General features: G+C 38.8%; 1 protein-coding gene across 3 annotated transcripts; it reads left to right on the top strand.

Annotated features, from left to right (window-relative positions):
• The first annotated feature begins 187 nt into the window (after positions 1–187).
• Positions 188–25,684, top strand: LOC145502337 (uncharacterized). 3 transcript variants are annotated; one of them, XM_081481617.1, is made up of 29 exons: positions 188–336; positions 2,343–2,516; positions 2,632–2,733; positions 4,222–4,615; positions 5,918–6,315; positions 7,105–7,230; positions 7,967–8,372; positions 8,794–9,188; positions 9,683–9,808; positions 10,571–10,994; positions 11,344–11,741; positions 12,309–12,437; positions 12,934–13,107; positions 13,509–13,694; positions 14,155–14,337; positions 15,446–15,697; positions 15,786–15,980; positions 16,434–16,619; positions 17,134–17,331; positions 18,394–18,642; positions 19,128–19,307; positions 19,612–19,815; positions 20,457–20,699; positions 21,171–21,407; positions 21,893–22,081; positions 22,792–23,271; positions 23,641–23,799; positions 24,135–24,267; positions 24,861–25,684. In XM_081481617.1, the coding sequence occupies exons 3-29, from the start codon at positions 2,655–2,657 to the stop codon at positions 25,135–25,137; spliced, it is 6,600 nt and encodes a 2,199-aa protein (XP_081337743.1). In that variant the 5' UTR covers positions 188–336; positions 2,343–2,516; positions 2,632–2,654; the 3' UTR covers positions 25,138–25,684. The 3 variants fall into 3 exon arrangements, with proteins under 3 accessions (XP_081337743.1, XP_081337741.1, XP_081337742.1); XM_081481615.1 differs by lacking the exon at positions 188–336 and having other exon boundaries at positions 356–2,516; XM_081481616.1 differs by lacking the exon at positions 188–336 and having other exon boundaries at positions 356–2,516; positions 2,629–2,733.
• Positions 25,685–27,261: the final 1,577 nt, after the last annotated feature.

Here is a 27,261-nt window from a genome sequence, read left to right as displayed (position 1 = left end):
AAGCAAAGGAAAGATTAACAAGAATACTTACAAGGACCGCAGCCTCCGCAAGCATCGACGCCATATTGGCTGACACTAAATGCTAACACTAAAATGAGGAACTTGGTAAAAGAGTCCATATTACCGAAGCCTCAGGTGGCTTGGAATGCTGAAATAAATAACAAGGCGGTCTGTTAAGGTCTTCTGCTTGGAGCGGTCGGATTGGTTCTTTGTTCTGAAAAGGGAAATCCCCGCTTAAACGGAGCTATTTTTAAGTATGCGTCAAAGTAGATGTTTGTCATTAATGTCAAAGTGCTTTCGATCTGGATAGAGTTATAAGCTGCGATTTCAAACATTGTGAGTATACATTATACAATATATAGTAGTATACTGCGTGTTAACTATTATGAAAAAACGTCAAGTCTAAACATAGATGGAATAGATAGGATACAAATTTGATTTGATGTGGATGTTGTAACCAAGAAACCAGTTACAATAACGTTTTGCTGAGAAAGCTCCTAAGATTTATTAATTTGCATTGCAAATGACAGTTGCTTAAGGTTGCGAATACTTCAAACTAAATCAGTAATCAGGTGCTGTGCACATGATCAGCCCGAAACAACTGCAAGATACAAACCATTTAGTGTTATTAGGAATGCTTTCACAGCAATTTCAGTAGGTACGATACAAGTTTAATTTAGGCAGGTTTATATTATACAATATACAAGTGTATAGCTCGCAAAACAACTTCTTGTCTGTCTTTCAGCATTTCCTTACAATTAACTTTCGCCGTCACGCAACAGAAACTTTCCAAATTGAGAACTGTAATTGCGTCTATTCATCCTAGTTGGTATCCTCTGTTTATTGCGACCCATTGAAAGTCCACAGTAACGCATTCAAACCTGTTTTAAAACCAGTCTTGATAGCGAAATTCTAGTGCCTCTGGAGAAGTTACAGTTTAGATACGCAGCCTCCTACTCTCCATCCCAGAGAACAGAAATGTGCATTTTGCAATATAATGGACCAGATGATTTTCAGCGTTAAAATAACTGACCAATTATTCAGTGGGGTGCACTGCCCCAGAGAAAATACTTAAAGGCAAAGATTCTGTTTATAACGATGAGAGAGCACACAATCCGCCGAAACAACGTCTGGTGTTAATTAAGAAAACTCTTAACAAGTTAAAAACGGCCATGCAAGGGTCAAATTAGTATTTTAACGGAATCAAACGGAGAGGAAGTCGAACAAAATGTTTTCAAATCGTTCAAGTCTTACTTTTAACTCACGCTGCGTCTCAATTGCTTTACGATCGAGGGAATACAGCATGTTTATCGCGCTGTTGCCCACGGGATTATCGAAGCTATTTTCTCAATCGTATAAAGATATATTCGCCGTAAAACGTCAGGTTGTGTCAGGATCCGCCACTGAAACCAGTTTCTGAGTGACATTTATATTCTACTTACCTTTAATTTACCGACAGCAGGTCTCGGTCTCAGCATGATATGCAATTACTTCGAGTAGCAGAAATACTTCATTGTCGGGGATGCGAACAACTTTTATGCATGCACAGCTTAATACAATGGCTTAAAACAAATCAACAGTCTAGAGGACATCAGACTATTTCAGAAGTAGCTTCTATGCAAGAAAAATAACTTCTCGTTTATTTACCGCGTGCCATTTACACTGCATTGAACTAACCCCTAACCTTTAGTTTATTTGCAGGCATAAAGTGAGAACAATATCGCTTGTCTGCTAGTTTGTTTGTGTTTCCTTTTCGCTTTATTTGGCTTCATGGTTGAAACGGGGTCAACTTGGGGTCTCATTGATGGCCACAAGCACGATTTTGGCTACTGAGGGGGGAAGGAAGGTGCTCGTAAATGTGCTGTTTGCAGTGAAAGTGAATTAAGGCAACGTTCACAAAACGAATCTTTGGCGCCTTCAAGAGGTTCTTCTGAAAATTTTCTACGGGCACCCCCTCTCTTTTATAAGGTAGTTTTCCCATCCCCCCTAGGGGAGGGGGTTTCTGGTGCCTGGCACGCTTTTCTCGAAATTTAATTCATTTCTTTCTTAATCCTACGACATATTTCCGGGATTTGTCTGTTCTTTACGTTTCTCTCTTTGTGGAAGAAGTGATGTGACGAAGTAGATGAAACTGACATCGACTTTCAGATCAATCTTTCATTATCTCTAAATACATGAAAACCAAAGAAAAGGGGAAGTCCCTGAAATGACACAGCTTCGCATGCGCGAAATTCTGTACACCAGTCTTCGCGTATATGACATTTGACTATTAACGAAAAGCTGTGCGTGTCATTTAAGTTAGTCGTTTCTTTGTTTAATCATTGTTTTTTTTTCTGCACTAGTCGCAAACGTTTCGTCTTGCGATTGTAGAAGACGTTTAGAACATCATCGGACATAACCAGACTCTCGAACTGAGTGACCTGCGGATCTAGCGCGATTACGACACAAGTCAAGTATTGTGTTTGTCCTTCGGCCGCGATTCTTGCAAAACGCTGTTTGGGTTGCGTTTCTATTTGGTAAGACTTATATTTTTGAGTCAAATTAATGGCTGTGCACTATTGGCATTGTCAGTCGTTTGTTAACATTGTTTCTCGTTTTCATTATTATTATTTTTATTATTATCTCAAGCAGGGACTAGACTATTTCCGGTAACCATGAGTGTCATCCGATGGTCGATTCGTCTGCTGCTCTTCTTGGCGCTGATTTATGGGCAAAGTCTTAACGTTTGTGCAGGTAAAACTATAGTAGCTATGGTGCCACTAATTTTTGCCATTTCTCTGCTAACTTCCAAGAGCATTTACTGGGTTAAATTTCTGTCTGCAACACAGGCCACTCTAATGCACGATTCACGCAAGTTAAGCCCCCAACCTGTCGGTTTATTTATAATTTGTTATGTAAAGCATGCACACGTTATGTTTTGTTTATTTTTCTTTGTTCTTTGTTCGAGAGCATGTAACTGAGCATGACGATCCTTCTTGCTGGTTTTCACTGTCTTACCATCAAAAGTAAAAACGAAAAAGGTCGTAACCATTCAATAGATAAAGTAAAAAATGTGGGTTGATGATTGATGTGTAAACAAGCTCAATTGGCAATATTTACTAATAAGGTTTGTGCATTTTTTTTTTCGTTTTTTTTTTTTCCATACATCCAGTAGTAGACTAGTACGCGCGTTTATGTTCAGAGAAAAGCTTTCACTCTGTTTTACCCAAACAAATTATAAAGCTGTCTTTAAAATTTTGCTATGAGAACAGGAATGTATTTCTCTAGAACACCGAAACATTGAAACTATTATTACTTTGCCTAATTCAAGAACTCTTCAGTTAGCAAAACATTTAAAATTAAGACATCTCCTGACCTACCTAACAGCCTCTTGGCTCCATATTAATATACGCAAAGTAAAAGCTACGAATTTCAAGCGTGCCCTATAAGACTGGGTGTTGTCGGTTTATGGGTCGTTTTTTTATTATTATTATTTTACGGTTTTTGCACTTAAAATACTTGATATCTGTTGCTTTTTTAACGATTTTTTCTTTTCATTTTTTTTCTTGTTTGCGATTCGGTTTTTCGGTTTTTGGTGGGAGAATAGCGGGGTTTCGGTTTAGTTATGTGGCTGCATTGCTTCTAGTCTTTTTTTTAGTTCACCTTGGTGATGCGTGTAAGCTCATGAGGTGTGAGTGCCTTTTAGATATGTAATAGATGTAAATTGCTACTCCCAGGGGTAAACCCAATTGGATGCGAAACCTATACGATGTGCTTACTCGATGATGCACGGTAGAGAGTGAAAATTTTATGACGGGGCAGGGGAGAAGGGGGCTGGGGGGGGGGGGCGGAGGAGGAGGGCTAGGGAACCCGCAAAGAAACTGAATCGACTTGGAGTAAACGACTTACATCATGATGCGCTCCGCACGAATTAAGAATAAAAACTCAATTTGCTTTTTTGAAATCATCTAACCCAAAGTGCAAGGAAATGTTAGTCTGGTATACTCGAAACAAGAGATTTGCCTGGAAATAGGCAATTAGGACATTTAACTGCTGGTTTTGGGCTAAAATCTACCTGACGAGAAGTTACCTTAAGAGGGGGGACGATGACTTCAACGGTTTTGATTCATCCCTAGTCTTCTTTTTTGAATTGCAAGCTATATCAATATCAAGTAATTTTATTTTTCTCACACAGATACACTTTAGTAATTCACTTCTCGTTCATTTTTTTTTGGTCCCTAGCCACTTTGTGCAGTCCACCATGTTTGCTGGTAGCAAACACATCAGATATTGTCACCATGGATTATAACACTGGCGCCCTAAGTTCAGTTGTTTCAGGTTTATCAAGAGCTGTTGCTATAGACGTTCATTTCAGCTTGGGTTACATATTCTGGAGTGATGTAACAGATTTAAACATCAAACGTTTCCGCATTAGCTTTGCAAGCACGACAACAATTATCACAGGCATCGGTGTTTGCGATGGACTGGCGGTGGACTGGAGGGCATCACAGCTGTACTGGACTGATACGACCAAAGATACCATATCAGTATCAGACCTAGATGGCAATAACCAACGTGTTCTAATTTCTTCGGGCCTTGCGAAACCCAGAGCAATAGCTCTGGACCTAGATAACAGGTATTCACAATGACATTGATTAATATAGAGCCTTAGCCAAGCCTAAAAAGCAGAGCTACCAAAAAATTCTAATCATTTTCATACTCAACACAATAACCTTAATTCACCAATAGGCATTTAACCAAATCGAATGAATTGAACAAACAAAACAAGGGAATCTCCACGAACAAAATACACAAATCATTTAGCAAGTGCCGTTCGCTTTTTTAAAAAGCATAAATTTCTCAAGAAAAAATCGCTGAATGAAAGGATATTAAAGAAAATTCGTGTAATTGATAATCATTGAAGATAAAACCAAGAAATGACTCGGAGTAAAACCGGTGGGAACAGTCTAGTCTTTCCAACTTTGACGCTGGTTCGGGCAATCTTGCTGCAAGCGGCTGCAATCCGTTGTAGCTCCTTTCAAATGCAACTCAGGATTTCGCATTTTCATTCGCAAGCTTTAAGCTCCTTGTTTTGTAATTTCCATCGGAAAAGTGCACGTTTTCATTAGACACAATGCGGCTTGATTCCTCTTGACTAGAAAGATTCAGATCTTCATTAAAAAAAATAATAAATAATAATAATAATAATAATAATAAACTAAAAAGCGAACCTTTGAAACGATCGTTCTTCTCTCAAAAGCCAATCGTTGAAGGTTAGCTCAGTGAAGTTCAGTTTATGATTAACAGCTGTTGTTTCGTTAGCCAATCAAATCATTTGAACATTTCTAACAAGGATAGTGATTGGCTTATTTTAGCTTGCTTTATCAGAGAACAGATGCACGCTTATCATAAAACTAATAAAGAACCCTCGACTGTGCTTTGTTCTGCTGTAGAGCACTTAGGAAGCGGTAGAGCACTCGTGAAGTAGGGAGAAACACTCGACTACCGCTCGTGTTTCCTTCTACACAACTTTTGTTCCCTACCGCTTCCTGCGTGCTTTACAACAGAACAGAGAACAGTCGAGGCTTCTTTATTTGTTAAATACAAATTGAGTTCTAAAAGACACTTTTCGTTTGACATTTGGCGGCCGGTTTATTTTCGAGAATAGTTAGTAAGACCTTAGACGCCTTTCTTTAATGTACACAAGGTTTTTACGAGAATGTTTACATTAATTAGGCTATAATTATATGAATGCATTTAGCAGCGCCTGATATAGACCGTTACGACATAACTTTGTTTTAAAAGAGGGTCGGACAAAACATCTAACCATCCCATCAGGGAATTCATGTATATCACATAAGTATGACGCATATTTTTTGTTTTTGTTTTTGTTTTTGTTTTGTTTTTTGTTTTGTTTTGTTTTTTTTGATCACGACAGCTTAATGTTCTGGACTGACTGGGGGAGCAATAAAAAAATCGAAAGAGCTTCGCTTATTGGTAGCCAAAGAAACGCCATCGTGACAGCTAATCTCAACTGGCCTAATGGTATTGAGCTTGACAAAGGAAATAAGCGTATCTTTTGGGTGGATGCAGGAAATGATAGAGTGGAGTCCGTCGATTACAATGGCAGCAATAGGAAGCTGCTTTATCAACTCAGTGGTTTGCATCCATTTGGACTGGCACTCATCCCACCTTTCTTGTTTTTTACCGATTGGCTTACAGCTGAAGACATCCATCAGCTGGATGCTGCCACTGGAAAAGTGATCCGCAAGTACAGTGTCAACGGCGGGCAACCCATGGGCATTGTAGCGTACGATGCTTCTCGGCAACCTGCAGGTATTTAAAGGCAGATTTTGCAGACCAGGGCTGTATATGCAAACGTGGGTGACAATTTTTCGGCTTGACTTGCGTCTTACTTTCCATTAACCTCGCAACTTTGGCCGACAATCTAAAGCCAATTGTAAATTTGATTTAAAAATTTTGATATTTTTCCCCTAAATTTCGTTTAGTGGTAAGCGAATACCGTAATTTCTAAATCCGCCTTTAAAAGTGCAAAAACTAATAAAAAATAATAAAAATGAAAAGATAAATTAATTAATTAATTAAAAAGGTCATAATATATATGTTTATGTTGTGTTTCTTTAGGACAGGAAACCAACAAAGTCACGTGTTCACGCTGTCACCAACGACTTTACGCTGCTGTAGATAGTGGCTTGGTCTCTTTAATTTTTATATTAACACTACAGCACTCGTCCACACTCGTACTACGCCGGAGGAAAGTAAAAACGCATCAATCACCGGTCATTTGAATTTGTGTTTGAGGAAAACTCGGTCAGGAAATCAGTTGACATGATGTCAGTGACGTTATCGTTCGTAAAGCTCCGTTTCCAAAATGTTTTCCGTTCACATCAGAGAACAGCTTTTAAAATTCCTCCGGTTTGAAGAGCATTTCCGAAACGCCTAATCTAAAACTAGATAAAGCTGTCAGGTTCCTTTTTTTCCGCCGTTGTGTGGACGCTGCCTAAACCTGACAATTTTGTCTGATATTTCTAACAATGGTAGTAATATATATCTCCGTCTTTGTTGTCGGTAGTCTCACAATATTTTTAACGTATTTTTTTAAAGCTTCTAATCCTTGTGCTGTAAACAATGGAGGATGCAGCCATTTCTGTGTAACAAAATCATCCGGTTATGAGTGTGTTTGCCCAACTGGAATAGCTGTGAAACAAGATGGCAAGACATGCGAAGACAGTAAGTCATTTGTCTTTTGAATAGCTAGGGTGGTATCGAGCTGTTTCGAGTAGTTACATGCACATCGCATAATGGCTGGCTTAAAAGGTCACATGCTCAAATGACATGAACAATGGTAACGAGTGTTTCCCTTGTATGAACAGGCGCGAGTAATGTGCAGGACTTTGTGTGTCGCATTCCAAAATATTAGATGAGTAGTTTTATGACTCAATGCATGCTATGACGTGATCCCATTCAATTTAACCGTTTATGAGCCAATATGACGCGAGAAAATAACTCGTAGGGGATCTAGAGTAAATCCTTCCGGACGAAGAATAAAGTTCAATGGTTTAAACAAAATATGACAGAACATGTTCGGTGTATTTTAGTGAAAATTTTTCGTTTCTTTTTCTTGGTTACACACACTATAATTTGTGTTTACCGAAACACATGTGGTCGATAAGGAACCGGTAACTTAAAAAGTTCCATTCACTAAATAGCAACACTAAAATGGATTCTAACTACAAGTCTCCAGTTACGCACAATCATTACGGACTTATTTCCCCCAAAAGTCATCTTCTCTCTTCCGATTGTGTTGTCAACAGTGGAATGGAATGGGTTGCGTCATAGCGCCTAGCCTTGGAGCTAAAACGCAAAACGCCTAGAACAACATTTTCTTTTTATGAAAGAAAGCCCACAACTTCCTTTGCGTTTTTGAGTAGCAAAGCTGACCAAATCCTTCTCATCTTTATTACAGAAGTCAAAAAGTTTATTCTTTTTGCCGACGCTGATGACAAATCCACCCAATTTGTTTCCTTGGACACGAACTATTTCGCCTCCCAGACTTTGTTTTACCATCTTGGGACCCAGCGCCCAATCGCATTGGACTATGACCCTGTCGAAGATCGAGTGTACTGGTCGGACATTGCTCAAGGTCGAATCATCAGCGCGTTTTTCAATGCCACGTCAGTGAAGAATTTGTTTCGCTGCAATGTTGAGACGCCAGACGGCTTAGCTATTGACTACGTGGGAAGAAACATTTATTGGACAGATACAGGAGCCAATAGGATTGAAGTAGGATTGCTTGATGGAACTGGGAGGAAACTGCTGATCAAAGATGGACTTGATGAGCCAAGGGCCATAGTACTTGATGAGAGAAATGGGTAAGATGCATTCACTACTGTATAAGACTACGATATTTTTCATTATAGTTGTATTAATAGCTAGTCATTTTATGATGTTGACTGTGGAAATCAGCGATATTACAAGCATAGCTGCAGCTTATCACCTCGTTGGTTTAGAGTGAGACATACTAAAATGGGAACGTCCCTCAACAAACAGTAAGTTTAGAATTGCAACCGTGACCTTTGCACGTGGCTTTTGCATCTAAGTGAGCAAGTGGTATGGTTTCTGCATAAAATAGCATCGCAATTAACAGCTTTGAGTTAATGCGCATTCCCAGTTAATTAAACAGCGGCTTGACAAAAAGAGGCAATTAAACTGAATGGCTGCCGGTACCTTTGCATCGGCTAGCCGTCCATGATAATAATTTTAAAACCCTTTTGTGTTTGTTGTTGCTTTCAGCATAATGTACTGGACAGACTGGGGCGCTAATCCGAAGATTGAACGGGCTGAGATGGATGGTTCAGCGAGACGAACCATAGCAACGGGAAACCTCGGCTGGCCAAATGGGCTCACTATCGATCAACCAACAAATCGACTGTTTTGGGTTGATGCTAAACTTGATCAAATTGAAGTATCAGACCTCAATGGAGGAAACAGACAGTTAATAATGTCATCTGGGGCTAATATCCATCCTTTCGGACTGGCTGTGTATCAGGATATGCTATACTGGACAGATTGGAACACCAAGAGTATTTCACGTGTAAACGTAAGCAATGGGAACCAGGAAATCGTAGTTAATGGCCTCCAGAAGCCGATGGACATTCACGTATTTAATCCAACCTTGATATTTTCAGGTACCTAATTTATGATGATGATGATGATGATGATGATGATGATGATTGTGGTTATGATTGTGATTGTGATTATTATTATTATTATTATTATTTTATTATTATTATTTTTTTTTTATCATACCGTACGTGAATTGTCGTACAGTCCTGCAATAAACCAAGTTTTGTATTTAATCTGTGGATGCAAAAGTTATCAAGTATCACACAAGCTAAGCAACGCTCCTCTTCCTCGCTAACACTCGACAACAACTCTGGGAAAATATATCAGTCATCAGATGGTGAAACACTTATTGAACTCTGTTGTCGCAAAGAATGGTTCTTTGCCAGTCCGATTTTGTTAAAAAATATATTTAAAAAAGAAATAAGCAACAGTAAATCACAAGATGTATAGTCATAGTGCATGATGAACTTTGATTAAAAAAATAACATACACAAGATACGAAACATTTGAAAATATCTATTGCTGGAAATTACTCATTTCGATTGACTTTTGTCAGGTTCTCATAATTGTTCTCAGAACAATGGACTCTGTAGCGATTTCTGCCTTCTGAAGCCAGGAGGATACCAGTGCGCATGTCCGACGGGTATTGCCCTGAAATCTGATGGGAAAACCTGTGACCATGGTGAGAAATCAATAGGTTAATTTGCTTCAATCTTTTCAATCAGTACCACTATAGCTGACTTGTCTGTATTCGGTTACTGTACGGATCATCTTCCCTCTCTTTGTAACATATCTTATATGACGTGGATTACATCGTAATGTTGAGTCGCGTGTTGCACGTCTTGACTTGTGAAACACTAATAACTAGGGTAAAAACAACAACAACAAAAAAGACGTTACAAAAAGGGACCCGATTGAACACCGTTTTCATAGTACAGTGATAACATCGCCTCCGTAAACAATATAACGAGTTGAGCAAGTTTAAAAAGTTGATAGATTGAGCTTTACCCTTCCTAGGGACAACAGCACAGCAGTTTGGTTAGATTGTGTGTACTCCTTGGTAGTTCAGACGCTCCTTGTAACATATGGCTTTGCAGATTTGGCTTTAAGTCGTGGAATCAGTGAGGACAAAGGCACCTTGTAAAGAACAAAAAAGAATAGAGCGAAAGCACGCTAACATTATTTACTACTCAGAGGTTAAAATAAGTGATGTCGATAGATATAACGTTGGCTGAAAAAAAATGCTCTGTGAATGAAACAGGTCTGATCTCCTTTTGATTCATTGTAAGGTCTACTTACTTGAGATTTTTAAGTTGTCGACATTCGTTATAATAGCAGGTGAATACTGAGAGCGGCATCACCAATAGTAAGGAAGTCTTTATGTACTTCTGTGAAATATGAAGATCAGTTCGATTCTCATGGATTTATTTGTTTAATGTTCAAGGTATGTTCGACAAAACAAGCTCGGACAAATTCATAATTTTTGCTGAAGCAGACACTGGAGAAATTTACAAAGTACCTCTGGAAGTGCCCGAGATCCCTTGCTATCCTCTGGAAATCAGCACAAACATCTCAAGACCCGTGGCCGTTGATTACGATCCAGTCGAAGGAAAAATTTATTGGAGTGACGTGACATTGGGATTAGTGGCCAGAGCATTTCCTAACGAGTCCTCTGTTGAAGTTATTGCGTATAATAATGTTATTACCCCGGAAGGACTGGCAGTAGATTATGTTGGACGTAATATTTATTGGACAGATGAGGCAAATAATAGAATTGAGGTCGCAAGGATGGATGGGTCATCTAGAAGGAGTCTAGTCACATCAAACATCGAAAAGCCAAGAGCCATACTGCTTGATATTGGAGAAAGGTAATCCAAACTTTAAAAAAGCACTATGCAATTACATGGCGTTTAATTCTGCTGACATTCTATCGAATATCTATGCAAACTATCAGATATCTATGCAAATTAATATTTTGAAGTTCAGTCACTCTTCTATTTCTTTTAACGATCGTTCTCGACGTTTTTGAGACATATGGTCATCTTCAACAATGCTTTATAATGTTCGAGAATGTTAACAAATCTTCGGAAAGGGGTCAGTCTGTTTAGAAATAATTCTGCTTTTTCCGGGAAAAAAAGCTATCATTGTAAGACAATGTTCTCACCAACGTTTACTTTTGTTACCGCTTTATGCTCATTTGCAACACTATCCTTTTAGAAAGATGTATTGGGGTGGCAGAGGAGTATCGCTAAAAATCGAACAAGCCAACATGGACGGTTCTGCCAGGGCAACTCTTGTTAGTTTCGGACTTACGTGGGTGAACTCGCTCGCAATGGATTACCAAAGTAGACTCCTGTACTGGTGCGATGGGTACCATGATAAAATTGAGAGGGTGGACCTACAAGGAAATAATCGCGTGGTGATACTAGATTTATCACTGGATTCTATGCACCCATTCGGACTCGCACTATATGGTGACGTTCTCTTCTGGTCTGACTGGAATAGTCGAAGTATTCACGAGTACAACATGACAACTTCTTTGAAGGAAGTCGTTGTTCACGGAATGGGCCGACCAATGGAATTACATATTTATGATCAGTCCAAACTATTTACTGGTTAGCATTGTATTTTTGTCAGTTGATTTGATTGTGCCGAAACATGTTGATTTCATGGTGGCCTAAGTTTTAACTAGCCTCTTACAGATGCCTAACATAGACGACAGATTATACTAATAATACACATCATTGAAAATATGTACTGCACACGAATTATTTTGGTAAGTTATTTGAAAACTAGCTACGAAGCGGCCAAAATAATCCTATATACTGTCATATATCAGTAGCCACGGTCATCACAATCAGTAATCATTTTATCTTGTATTGTAGATGTGTAAGAGGCCGGAGAAAATCCTGTATGTATATCTATCGAAAACTGTCGGCTAGGTCAATGAGACAAGAAATGTTCAAAGAAAACAACTCCTCTTCGCCGTAAAAGCTGTGTATACCACGAATCGTACTTTAACATGGACTGAACGACACTGGTCGATCCTAGTTTTGGAAACTGGCTAGCAACAACATGGCTCAACCCAATCAAACTTAAAAAGAGAGCTGAATTGAACATAAATTAATTGGATTCGCAATACAATAATAATTAACAAGATACCTCTCCCTTGCGCCTTATAGGATCCACTAGTTGTTCGCAGTTGAATGGGGGCTGCAGTCACCTTTGCCTTCCAAATCCTTCCGGTCATCAGTGTTTTTGCCCTGAGGGAGTACAGTTGAAGCCTGGTGATGCTTTTACATGCGAAGGAGGTAATTATATATGGCATTGTTGTGGCAGTTTCAAAAGAAACTAGGTCCCGTTGATCTAAGATCTTATTTCCAAGAAAAATAGGAATATCCAATTTAATGATTCTTTTGGCGAATATAACTTTTAGTCCACAGGTCAAAATAAATATACACACACACCTGCGTCGATGGTTTCTGAGTTTTTAGTCTAGTATTTTGTTTTTCTTTTTACTTCTGAGAGGACGAATTGGCGGTATTCTGAGATCTTCAAAATACTCTGTCACAAAAGTAAGGTGAAGCAGGTGAAGCTCTACTACAGTGTAAAATAAAATTCTGTCTTCGCTATAAGACTGGCCGCGTCTCTGCGTTCGGTTAGCAAAGAAACAGCGCGGAAAAGGGCCGTGGGAATAATACAAAGGACTGTGTTTATGGTTAGGAGTCATAAAAAATAGCTACAGACTTCAGGAGCAACTCATTCCCTTCAGAAGTCTAAATTGTGTTATTTTTTTTCATGAAATAGTGACTAGCTGTCCTCAATTGACAGCCCCTCTTCATGGAAGCTTAGCGCCGTGTAATAGTTTCCCAGGGGACAACTGTCGGTTTTCCTGTGACATTGGGTACGTCCTGATTGGGTCAGCTACTCGCACATGTGATAGCAATGGAGTATGGAGTGGAACACAACCTCGGTGTAATGGTGAGGTGTCAAACCTGCTCTTGGTTGAAACTCGATTACATTGATTGATAAACGGGATTGGGAAGTTTTTCCCACGTCCACGAATTGTAATGAGTACACGGCAAAGCACTCGAATATGTTAGGATAAATATTCTTTCGTTGCTTAACAGCAAAGTTTAGAACATATTACGCATGGTTTTCCGTTAACTGGATTTCATTTCAGAAGTCAGAGAGAGAGAGAAACACCCGAGGCAATTCATAGCCGTAGCCTTCCCAGTCGGCGCCGAACATAACTTTAAGAAATCTAGAATGGCATAAAAACCAGCATGTGCTTCGCCTTCACCTAACCGCCTTGCACTGGAGCGGCGTATAAGGCCTTCACCTTCCATATAACCGAAATGTGTAACATTTTGTCTTTTCAGCTGTTACGTGTCCAGCTCTACTAGCCCCACCCAATGGCATTCGTCAGAGCTGCACAGGAACAAGATCAGAGGATTACAACACTGTTTGTTTGTTTTCCTGCAATGGTGGGTTTAATGCAATTGGTTCGCCATCAAGAAGATGTCTCGATAACGGAACCTGGAGTGGCCAAGATTTCCTTTGCCAAGGTGAAATAGATTATTACTCATCACCGTACAGACGCTCACACTAGAGGACTTAATTAATTGAGATCCCTTTTAGAGCGGTTTTTTTAGACCCTTTTTGTTGTTGTCCGATTAGTGGCCTGGGCTTTGAATAACAACGAGACCGGAGATTACTTGGTATGATACAAACCTCACTCCTTCTGTTGTGTAAATCAAATTGTTCTAATGCTGACTAGTTCGCATTTAAATGAGTAACGCAGCGAGTTCTGTATCAAAGCAAGGTCACCTCCAGCCTCGGTTGCATTCACAAGCCAGGTAACTAAACACACAACTGTAAAATGGCCTATTACTTTGATTTGGCCTGAATTTTGCTTTACCACAGTTTGGGATTGGCTAAGTAGTCTTATTGATAAGTAATTGGTTTGTTATTGGCATTCAATTGATAACTTGTCTAAAAGTGATAATTTATTCGTTCTTTTCAAAGCCGTTTCCTGTGTGCCTTTGAGCATCCCTTCAAGGGCCATTCTGTTGACTGTTTCCTGTGGTAATACGTATGGATCCAGCTGTGTATTTGGCTGTCAGAGTGGATATGGCAGTGTTGCCGGAAATGTGACCAGAACATGTTTGCGGACTGGACAATGGAGTAGAAATCCCATCAATTGCACAGGTAAATGTGTACAGTATAACAGAAAATAGGGTTTTCTTTCATTGACCTCAATTAGGTAAATGTTGTAGACCAAAGCTCTCATCTTGCACTCGGGTTTAATCCACTTACCTAATAATGTTACATAACAACACTTTGAGCACCATATCAAACAGCATAACAAGCAAGTGCTCATCCATGGACAAAGAAATTAGAACGACTTTGCACAAGATGATAAATAGTAACTCATAAAATTAATGCTAAGTAGCTTTCATTTGAATGGTTACACACGAGAGTTCCATCCACAGACGGAAAAGTTTGTTTTTGTTTGCTTTGTTTTTTTGTTTTTTTTTTAACAGACAGAGACTTAAAAGTTGAAACCACCTTGTACACAATAATAAATAGTACCGCATAAAAGTATTACTCAAAAACCTTCATTTCAAACGTTGCACTCTGGGCTAAGGGTGCGTTTCTTTACTAAACAATTCATTCCAAGATCATTCGGATCATGCTGCATCAAGAAAAATAAAAATAAAAATAAATAATAATAATAATAATAATAATAATAATAATAATAATAAAAAGGATCCACTCTGGGCTAGGTTTCTTCGGCTACTTTTATGATCCATGAACCGAGTGATCTTGGATTAGGCTTTTAAGTAAAGAAACGAAAAATCCGTTTCTGGATTTAAGAATCCCATGCAAAAAATGGCTAAACTCTTTGTTTAGCTTGTAGCATATTTTTATGTTACTTTTGTTTTTAATTAACTATTGTTTTTCTTGTATTTATAGAATATTCATACTGTTTTTTTTTTTTTTTTTTACTTGGTGATGACGTTCGAAAACAAACGTCGTGTATTTTTTGAACAGTTTAAAAAATGTCTTAAATGTTGTTAAGAAAGGTTGTGTCGTAATATTTTAAAGCTAAATCTTGGATTTTGCCAAAGAAACGAACTCTAAGCTTTCACACACAGATTAAAAGTTGGGTCCATGCACATCACAATAAACAGTACCCCATGAAATTACTGCTATATATTTTTATCCAAATGGTGGCACACTAACACTTCATCAACTGACTTCTTTTTCTGTTGTTGAAAGAAAAGGTCTAATGCAACACTCGTTCTTTTTGTAGACGTTCTTCCTCCAACATTCGGTGTCACGTGTCCAACGAGCCCATTGCTAGTGTTTGCAGAGCGTGGTATGTTTTCAGCCCAAGTAAACTGGAACAGACCGAATGCTACTGACAACTCAGGGGCCGCGCCGTCACTGTCGTCAAATTACAAACCACCTCAACGATTCAGTCAGGGAACCCACGTGATCACATACACTGCAGTGGACCAATCAGGAAACAGGGCTACTTGTATCTTCACTATTAAAGTAATAGGTATAAAAAGTTATTTCTTGATGGTTGTCACAACAAGGTGTTTATCATACGATATACTAACCAGCTTTATTGTTTTTAATGTTATCAGTTATCAATTGTACGTCACTGACAGTCGATTCAGGAGGTGCACTAAGGCTGAGCAGCTGCGGTAATCATTTTGGAGGACAGTGCAACTTTTCTTGCACGACTGGTTATCATCTGAATGGCTCGTCAACGGTCACGTGTGTTGCCCCTGGCAATAAACCTCCAGGATATTGGGACAATCCTTTACCTAACTGTCAAGGTGCGAAAGAATAAACACAAGCTAGCTTCTAGTTAGTTCCCCTTTAATGCTTTTAATCATACTAGAAAGACCCAATATGTGTCGTGTGTTAAGCTCTGTTGTACTGATTGGAGATACTTTAGATCAAGAAACACATATTATAGATAGAACTGAAGCCTTGTTAAATATCCCTACTGGTTGGAGGCCGACCAGTTGGTTACATGTTTTTACGAAACATGAATGAGTTCAATTCATCAATGACCACAACTCCTCTATTGATATCTAACGGAAGTGAGAAGAGTCTTGACCCAGGACCATATCTGATTTTAAATCCAGCGTCCTAGCCACAAGGCTACGCTAAGTACTAGAGTCTCTGCAATCGTTTCTGCCAAATTTTTACTGGTATGCTAATAACAAAATTATTTTTTCGAAGCCTTGCAGTCATTTTTTTTTTTTTCACTCATATCTCTACAGTTATAAGATGTCCTCCTCTTTCTACTCCAACAAATGGAGTTAAGACCGGCTGTACTAATGTCGCATGGGAACCTTATGATACACACTGCAGCTTTTCATGCAATGTTGGCTACAATATGATCGGTTCTTCAGTAAGGCGATGTCTGGTGAACGGGACTTGGAGTGGAGAAACTTCTTACTGTCAAGGTAACAGATGAAAACTATTTACATCAGAAACTAAAGAGCAACGAAATTAAATTTCAGACGGAAAAAGGAAATTGTTTCAAAATAACGGAGGTTCGAAATTACTTACAAATACCCGACAGTAAATGACCGAGAAGCAAACAAGGGAAACTCCAAGCAAAGTGGTTTTGAGTTCGAAAAAGCGGGGAGCTTCTAAATTATCAAGTTCGAATTAGGAGAGTCCAGCTGTATAAAATAAGTTTTACCTTGCTTTAGAAAATACAGCCAATCAGAATACAGCAAAGCCATTGTATACAAGACGATATTGCACCCGACCTTTCCATCGTGGGTTGCACGTTTTTCGCATTGATGGTGTTAGCCACTGTAATTTCTAAGACATGGTATAAAATAAAAGCGAGTGTATATCAAGAAAATGTAAGCTAAGTGGCAAGTGGGATATTAATTCCATGGTAGACCACGAGAAAGCGTTGCATTGCATATTAACTGATATTTATCCGTCAACTTTCATTATGTCTAGTAATCACGTGTGGTCCACTCGTCCCTCCAACCGATGATGTTGTACGTGTATCTCCATCATCGTGTCTGTTGAGCAGTCCGTATGGCCAGACATGCATTTTCACTTGTCAAAGACCAGGATATGTCCTTGAAGGGACATCTGTGCGAGTATGTGGTAATGACGGGCAGTGGACTGGGTCGAACAATACAAATTGTAGAGGTATGATTATGTGGCTTAACTAAATTTGGGAATGGTTTCTCTTTTCTTCGAAAATTTACTGGTCATTTCATTCTTTGAAATGGTTGCGGCAGACGAGAGTCTATTTCACAACCGTTGACTACCATTTATTACTTCGGCTACCATCACGGAAGTCCTTCAAAATCCGTTTGCGCCGAGTTTTCGCGCTCCTAGCTTCGATTACATGTCAACCAGCATACTTGTTGGGGCTAGGCCTAGAGACCACTTGAAATGAAAAAAAGCCAAAACTGATCACTAGTATGCGTAGCCAAATGTTGACGGGTGAAGTTAGAATTTTAATCAATTAATTAAATATTTTAAACTAATTAATTAATTAATTAATTAATTAATCCATCAAAAAAATATATATGTTTTGACTTGTTTATTGTATCGAGAAATGTCACACCAAACGCTGCCATGTCAATTCTGTACTTTCACATGTGAAATTATAAGTCAACACTGAAATTTAGCGCCAAGATTAAGGGGAAACTTGCCACCCGTGATATTAAAGTGGAAAAAGCAACGATAACGTACTGAGTGTGTCGAACGCTTTGTTTTACTGATTTCAAAAGTTAGAAAAAGTGTTCACCAATTTCCTTGTTCGTATTTGTTTAAATCGTGGATTCTTCGAGCCATCATTGATTCCTTTTGGTTCACTGTTTAATATCAGTTTCCTTCCAACTGAAGGTGTTCTTTTGCATTGTAACAAAAGACTCGGCTGATACATCGTATTTTAAATATGTAAGTTGTATGCCCGAAGGTCTAATATTAGATTTCTTCATTATCGCGACATAAAAAAAAAGTACAAAAAACGTGGTAAAGAAAATAAATATCAGTTAATACAAAATTCAAAATTTTGCCACATTGGCATTTTTGATCTCGATATCCTGTCACAAAAGATCAAATTTGATATATAATACATTTCCATTAATTAATGCTGTTATCCCTCACTCAAAATCCTTGCTCAATTTGGTTCCGTTCATCAACTAAATTAATTTGAATGTGTAGTTCCATTGGAGACATTTGACAATGTTTTTAATACAGATAACACTCCACCTTCCTTCAATGACACATGTCCCGGCAATATGGTGTTCTATGCCACGGAGTGTTTGTCTAGTGCTTCACTCACCTGGACTGAGCCAAGGGCGACTGACAACTCTGGTCACGTGTCTATCAGCTACCCTGCCAGTCGTCCTCCTGTCAACCTCAGTATCGGTCTGTACAATGTACTGTATTCCGCAATAGACAGCAGTGGAAACCGAGCTAACTGCACTTTCATTGTGCAAGTTGCAAGTAGGTCACCACACTTGTATAAGGTAACAGAAATAAATGGTAATAAATGTTAACAATAATTATCATGATGACTAAGAATATTCATAATTATCATAATTTATATAGCAAACAGCCCTTTTCACGGTTACCTTTGCTCATTTGCATTACAATAAAATCTAGCATGTATCTGAGGCAATTTCGGGCTATTTTGTAGTTTTAGCCCGAAATTGCCTCGCATCCACGTTGGATTACATTGTAATGCAAATGACAACAATTAACCGTGAAAAGGGCTATTGCTACTGCATGAAGGTGCTTTATTCAAAAGCAGGGAAGCAGTAACTAAGTTTGTTGAAAAGACGAACTAGCGCTGAGCACATGCACATACACCAGGGCACTAAAGATTTAGACAAATAGCACGATTTAAGATTTTATTAATTATAAATCTAACACGATGTCTTTTTCTAAGCTAAACATTTCATTAAAGAAAAATCTGTTTCATTCTTTAGGAAAATCATGCCAAATACTCCAGCCACCAATTCATGGATCCATAACCTCTCTTTCATGCGGATCCGCATTTGGTTCCCAGGCCTCCCTTGCTTGTAACACAGGATACCGAATGGCTGGATCGCCTTTGCGCTCATGTAGAACAGATGGAACATGGTCAGGCAACGTGACAACATGCAACAGTAAGTAACCTATGCGCAACAATTGTTTTAACAAGTCGTATTTTTCAATGTGAACCGTTAATATCATGAGTCAGTTTAGTTTTGTCAATTTGCACAGCTTAATAAACCTGTAATGGGATAACCACGATTGCTAAGTTTTTAAGTGTTTTGTTGTTAACTGGAGATTTTTGCTTACTATATGAAATGTACATTTCCCCACCCTCCACTCCCACCCCCAACAAAAACAATGGCCTTGCGTCCTATCCAGCTGTTTAATTTCAACGATTCTTTAAGGTGTTTGTTTTCTTTTATCCTCTTCAATCAGTCGTCAAGTGCCCAAGCATTGTAGCCCCATCTCACGGAACGGTTTTTCCAAGTACTTGCCGGATACCCTCTGGTGTCCTTTATAAATCTGAGTGCTTTTTCATGTGCAATGTTACGGTCGGTTATCAACTTGAGGGCGCGTCGAAAGTATCCTGCCTTGAGAGTGGATCTTGGAGTGATGATACCACAAAGACCATCTGCAGAGGTAACATGTGTTGCGTATGTATAGAACTACTAGAATGAGATAAGTGAAAGTGCGATCGACAGGGTACATATTATTGTTGTTTCTCGGTGTTTATAAAACTCAAGAAAACGAAATTATTTTTCCTGGTTTAATTTTATGGAGCAAAGAACACGACTGAGGGAACCGGGGAAATACTGCAGAAAACTTAATGCATGCAAACGTTACTTTATTTCGCCATGAGCATATCAAACACAAGAGACAGTGTTTCATCGGGATATCCAAACACCGAGAGAACAGTTAAAAATACGACGCGCAGCGAAGTATTTTTGATGAAGTTCGAGGTATTGGGATAGCCGATGAAACAGTGTCTTGAGTGTTTGATAAATTTTCTCAATCGAAACAAAAGCTGAGGCGTAAACGGAGAGGTAAAGTCCTTAAAATGTATGCTAATTAAGACGGGTGTCCAAACCTCCATCACGGTTATGATTTTTGTTTTAACTTGCTGAATTTTTAATGGGATAGGTGTCGGGATAGCCGAGATACTTCAAACAAAACAGGTTCATGCACAATGTTAAATTCTATCCCATCAACTCGTCCGTTTTCCTCTCGTATTATCATTTCTTAATTCAGTATTTATTTCAAGCAATTTGTTTCCTCGACAGATATCCAGGCTCCCAGCATTACATGTCCACCTGATATGGACAATATTCCCACAGGGCCTGGCCAATCATATGCAAGCGTAAAGTGGCAGGTACCAGTCCCCACCGACAACTCTAACGAGACCCTGACTCTCAATGGTTTGCGACCACCGCAAAAGCTGGATGTTGGTAAAACGCACATTACATACAAAGTCACCGACTCATCTGGTCTGAGTAGAAGCTGTGTCTTTTTTATTCATGTCAAAGGTACACATTGACGTCAGTTTTTCATGCGTCTGTCCTGTTACTGGCAATGAATTTCATCCTAACATCGTCAAAGTAGTCTACGGAACCACAGCTACTTTGACAATATTATGACGAAATTCATGACCAATAAGAGGACAGACGCATGAAAAACTGACGTCAATTTGGTAATGTGACCTCTTAAATACCAGTTTGGTGCTCTATTTACTGACCTGCGTAGAAACTCACGATTGCATGTATCCCATCTGGGCCATATTTAATAGCTTCACATGTTACTGCATACTGCTAGAATGAGCATCATGAGTGTGATAGATTATGAAAGATGGCAAATTTTGAGTTTGGTAAATAAATGATCCAGTTAAAATGTCAATTTTGTATGAAGCGTGGAGAAAAACTGCTTTATATTTTTATTTATTTGTTTTTTTTTTTATATATATATATTTTAATTAAAAAAAAAAAACCGGTACCTGACAGATCTAGAGCCCCCTAAGATTGCAAAATGCCCTGATGACATCCACGAGACGTCTAAAGAGAAATGGACCAAGATCTTTTTTCCTGGAGTCACTGTCACAGATAATGTCGGCGTTCACTTACTTACAACAAGCAGAAAAAATGGAAGCGACTTCACATGGGGAGAACATAACGTGACTTATTCTGCATCAGATAAAGCAGGAAATACTGCCAAGTGCCATTTTCAAGTCGTTATTGTAGGTATGTACGGCCGTTTGGAGGCTTTCTAAAACGATTTGGGACTCGAAGGCATAACACGACCATTTTAACACCCGTGAACTTCAAGGAACTGTTCACATCAATCACAATACTTCTCGTAAGCTTCCACACTCGGTAACCAGGTGAGCCCTGTCACCCGGGCTCGACATAAGAACAGGCCCTAAGGCAGTGGCTGTATAGGCCACTGCGCTGAGCACTACCCATTTCGTACTTGGAAATTCAGACACATTGAATATCATTCCATGCAGTGCCAACAAATGCAAATAGTCCTAGATCCGCAGTGCCCATCCAAACACGGAAGAAGTACCTGATGGGTTATTGGAATGAAGTCAAATCACTTAATACCTAGACGATTTGTGTGGCTTGAAACAATTTGAAATTAATTAATCGTGAGGTAAAAAGGTAGCTCTAACAAGCCTTTAGAATCTTATGATGAAGGAAAGTTTTCTTTTTTTCCCTATGAAAAGCTAAACCATGTGATGATTTACCAACACCGCAAAATGGAGCGAAAGCCTGTGACCAGTGGCTAAACAGCGGGAAGATTTGCACACTACACTGCAATGTGGGATATGACTTTGCCAACCAGCCACCAACGTTCTATGCATGCGTTGCTGGAGGGAAATGGCTTCCGGGTGACGCAGTGCCAGACTGCTCTAGTAAGACCAAATATCGAAATGCGACTGTTTGCTAGGGTATTTTCATGGTATCTGTAGAAATATGATCCATTAAACAAGGAAGATCGTTAAAATCTTTTTCAGGCCACGCTGTAAGAGAATCTGAGTGCGTTATCTAAAGGCCCATTAAAGGGTGAAGTTTGCTAATGGTCAGCTAGTGCATTATCCCGTTAGAAGGTTGAGAAAAGCAATCTATTTCATAGATGATGCGATGTAGGTTCTAAAAATGAAAAAAAAAATAAAATAATAATAATAATAATAATAATAAATAACAGAGTAATCTAAATTGAACGTTTAATTATATTCGAGCAGCTAGGACAGAATGGCACAGGGAGGTAAACTGGGAAAAAAGCTTTCAGTCTATCGACGTCTTTTCACGAATGAACCATCAAAATCTTAACTGCCCCGAGAAAATAATTTGTCAGGTAACCTCATGCAAAACTCTGACATGAATTTTCTCATAACCAACAAAAACAAAGCTAAAAGTTGCCCTGCAGATAATCGTCTTTGTTAATGATTGCTCAGATCTTGACACTCGTGAATGTTTCTCTTCAGTGGCATACCCAATATATATTCACATTTTAGACTATATGAACGAGCTTTCCAAGCCATGTTTTTCAGCTGTAAGTTAATATTAGTTTGTCTGCTTATCAGGTATTAACCAAATATTTATTTCTGATTTATCTGTCTAGAAACACGCCAAGCAAAGGCTTGGCTTGCTTCAGAACTTCATTATTTAGCTGACCAGTGCACAGAAGGAATGCATGCCAGGATCGCCAGAAACTTCATCGCGCTCTATACACTGTACTTGGGAACTATCGGAGGTTGTGATGGGGATGTAGAATGCACGATTGAAAACGTCGAAGTAGAATGCGGAGAACAGAGTGGAACTCTTCGCAGAAGGGACATAGCCGATAGCGAACAGGCTTCTAAAGTTCCTCTTACTGTGAGATTCGCTGTAAAAGTCCCACTGCCAAGCAATGCCTCCGTGGATGATCTAAACCAAACAACTCAACAGATATCAAGTGACATCTTAGCGTCCCTGAACGAAACAGACTTAACTCTGAACGTTAGTGGAGTTGTTTTGGAATATGACGAAACAAGACCCCCGGTAGTACGCATAGTTGGTTTTGTTTGTGACAAAGGGCAAATTCTTAAAGGGACAAAATGTGGTAAGACCTGAATATAAGCAAGCATAACACTTGACTGTTTTCATTTGAACATGTTATGATATACTGTTCTTGATCAAGAGACGAACAAAAGTATTAGATATTGTAGCACAGACAAAATCTCGAAGCCAACAATGGCAGCACACCGGGTTTTTGTTAAGTTCATATGAAAGACGTTTTTGGCTTTTTACATAACGTAGCTCGCATCCCGGGGAGGGATACTCCCATATATAAACACAAGCTGTATGGGATTGTGCCAGAGGGAATGTACTAATGGCCTAAATTGCATATCTACCCTTGGCTTGAATTACATCAAGGACTTGAACTTAACTTACTAACTTTTGCTTTTTATTTCTTTTTTCTTTGTATTAGTCAATTGCCCACTTGGATACTTCTTCAACTCTAGTGGTTGCCAGGCATGCGCAAATGACAAATACCAGGACCAAGAGGCCCAAAGTGAATGTGTTTCGTGTCCTTCCGGGACATCGACCTTTGGACAAACGGGATCAAAATGGAGCAAAGACTGTCAAGGTAAGTTGAAATTGTTTGTTTTGTTTGTTTGTCTACTTATCTGTTTATTGGTTTGGTTGCTTTGTTGATTCTTTTGTCGGTTGTTTTTTTCTTGGTGGTCTGGTTGTTGGTTTGTTTGTCTGTTTGCTTGATTCTTCGGTTTTCCAATAACAGTCCAACGCTTTTAATCAATATTTAAGTTATATTTCAAAAAAGCATGTTTCTTTCTTTTCTTTTTTTTTTTTTTTGCCACAAAGTATTCCATCAACCTTGTATGGTCTTCCAATTTTAATCAACCTGGAATATATATACCGGTTTTGAATTTGCTGATAATGTAGGTTTTTGCATTTTCCTAGAAATTCCCAGCCCATCCGGGACTGAAAAACAAGGCATTCCTGCGATGATTCTTTATCCAGTCATAGCTTTGGCATCTGTCCTGGTTATTGCAGTAATCTTTGTCGCCATCTTCTGTCTGCGGAAACGCCGTCTGTAAGTTTTTTTTTTTTAGCACATTTAGCGCATTTTCTGGTCAGCACACTTTTGGACGTAGGAATGACATCAAAGAGTTCATGGAACTATAGTCAAACGGATCCGGAGTTGTTTCCCTACAGGGCTTTAAACGGACGTATTTTTTATGTTCTTTAGAAAGGGGTCTATGGAATATTGTGATTGATTAGCAAATGTAATTACTAATTCACATCAGGTTTTCGTCGTTAGCAATTATCCACTATGCGAAAATTCAACAATTGTTGTTGTTGTTTTTTACTCGCCAGAGATCAATGTATGTGTTTTATTATTATTATTATTATTATTATTATTATTATTATTATTTATTATTTATTATAACCATGTGGGAAGGCTATTGAAATTTTTAGAGAAAATATTTTAGGGAAAAACTTACAGAACAACAGAATTTCTAAAATTTTACCAGATATATGTAAGATTCAAGTTTGTGTGAAGAAATACTCAATAAAGTTCATTGTATTATTATTAATATTTATTACTATTATTGTTATTTATTACTATTATTGTTATTTATTACTATTAGTATTTTTTTTTTTTTTTTTTTTTTTTTTTTGCAGTGGTAGCAGACGATCGACCCACCATCGTCGATCAGACAACTACGGCACGGAGGGGAATATGGGATTTGACAACCAGGCATATGGGCAAACAAACAGCATCCAGGGCAACGAGCCCGAATATGTGGAAATTGAGCAATTACAGCAGCCCAGTGTTCCGAACCAAAATTTTGAACCCGGAGATCATTATCAAGCACTAGATAATGTAAATGGAGGACCTGATAATGTATACGAAGGACTTAATTTTAGTGGTCCCATTGGCAGTCAGTCAGAAGCATAGACTGGATATAGAGTATGATTTTCTAAGAGTTCTTTACCAGGAGAACGTATTGCGAGACATTATATTCCAAGAAATATACCAATATGTATCATACGTGGTATAGATTAAAAATTATGTTAACGTGCGAGCGTATATGTAAAATCTTACGTATGATTTTCTAAGAGTTCTTTACCAGGAGAACGTATTGCGAGACATTATATTCCAAGCAAAAAATTCAAAAATTGTGTTAACGTCCGAGCGTATATGTAGAATCTTACGCCCGCGACTTGCGCAGGGGGATTAACGACGAATATATGGGTTAGTAATTTCACTCGCTTGACTTTGGTGTGACATTTTAAGAAGAATTGAGACTTTGATTACCGTGATATGTAGGTAAACGGAACTGAGTTCTATTACAATATTCCAATACAATGTTCTGTAACCATTTTACATGTTAAAAATACAATTGAAATTCCAAAGATCAGAGGAAGCTTAGATAAATATTTTATTGAGGTTGTAAACTTCGAAATATATCCTCTCGTTTTGCACCCAAACAATGCATATTATCTAGTCTGATTTCTTTCTTTTTTCCCCTCGATTTCCCACCCTATTCGCCCGCCTTTTCCGTTGTCTTATAAGCTCGGGAAAAGGTCGGCTCCAAACGTAGTAGTTTGAGCGAATTTTGATTCCCTTTCGGTATTCATCTGAATCAATCAGTAGCGAAACCAATTCAAGTTTTAGCAATAGCATTGTAGTAATAGCTCTTGCATTTTTTCGCTCGCTTGTTTCGCTGTACACGCCCCAACATTAATGGCACGTTGCAGAGTAATTGGAGCACGTGCATACGCTGTCGATTCCTTGCTGCATTTATTCGTCTGTTACCCAATGCGCTCCCTTACAGTGCGAATACTCAAGCCAGGCCACCTGGATGAGAGTTAAAAAAACCAACCAGAACGTCGATTGGGAACAATGGATATTGTTAATGTTTTCATGTCAAACAGATCAGATCCACATTACCTGCTGACTCGAGAAAGCTACAAGTCTATTGTTTTCAGTTCACATTTTGACTGATTAGCTTCCTTCTGGGTGGCCTTGTTCGAGTAGTCGCGCTATAATTTGCTCTTACATTTGGTCAGACGTTGTTCATGTGTAAGGCACGCAGGGAGGACGCAAGGGAATGCAAAGGGAGCACACGGTGTAACAGATAACGAAATTCTTAGTAAATCCACAAAGAATGTAGAGGAAAAGAAAAGGCTAACTATGTCTAAATTAATCGTAAGTAGGCATAAAGAAACACACGGTGTAGAAATAGACCAATTGTCATCTGGGAAACCACTGGGGACGAACGGAGAAAATAGAAGGAAAGCCTCGACCTTTCTAACACTCTCTCAGGTGGTTTCCGGCTCGCCTCGTTAGAGTTTGCGCGCCAGTTCCCGTGTTAGCACAATCCCTAGGGATTTTTAGCTTGTGGAGAAGGCGGGGTATGAGCTGAAGAAACAACTCAGAGATATTTCGGGTAGGACGTAAGGGGAAGAACAGAGAACGCATTGAGAAACATACCTGCTATGGAACACAAAAGTTAACAGAAAAGTTACGTTTAGCTTACCTGCTGCAAGATATTATGTTCAAATATTAAGTACTGGTATATTCAGAATCCTAGACGATAACGGATAACCATTCGTTAATAATTGATTATTAACGTCATCATGGCCGCCGTTCATTTTGGCGCGCTGATGAAGTTTGAATGAAACAGAGACTAAGACACTAAATTACGCTGCTAGAGACTAATCACCCTACCAAGGGACTAGGGAGGATAAGATCATGCAGGTAGATGAACTACGACGAATATGGAATGAAGAGTTTTTACCAAGTATTAGGCAAGAAATCAAGATGGAAATGCAGTCGCTGAAAGCAAGTATCGTCTTGCTAACAGAAAGATGCAATACTTTGGAGAAATCCCAGCAGTTTCTATCAAACAAATATGATACCGTTGTGCAAACTTTGCAAAACGTCAAAGAACAGGCAACTAAGCTTGATAAGAAATACAAGGAAGCTATTGGCTCGGTCGAACACTGGAAAAAATACCAAATTTCCACATGCGTATTTTGTATGTAAAATAGAAAATCCACACCTACTCAGTTTCCA

The sequence above is a fragment of the Orbicella franksi genome, chromosome 11, assembly GCF_964199315.1.
Source record: "Orbicella franksi chromosome 11, jaOrbFran1.1, whole genome shotgun sequence".
Lineage (NCBI taxonomy): Eukaryota > Metazoa > Cnidaria > Anthozoa > Scleractinia > Merulinidae > Orbicella > Orbicella franksi.
Note: the sequence above shows the minus strand (reverse complement) of the source record. Positions and strands in the feature narration are given on the sequence as shown.

Bases quoted from the DNA above. Each gene is read 5' to 3' on its own strand.
- LOC145502337 (XM_081481617.1), top strand. From the start codon at position 2,655: ATGAGTGTCATCCGATGGTCGATTCGTCTGCTGCTCTTCTTGGCGCTG. The intron at 4,616-5,917 runs GTATTCACAATG...TGATCACGACAG, and splicing joins GCTCTGGACCTAGATAACAG to CTTAATGTTCTGGACTGACT. The intron at 22,082-22,791 runs GTAAGACCAAAT...TTATCTGTCTAG, and splicing joins CGCAGTGCCAGACTGCTCTA to AAACACGCCAAGCAAAGGCT.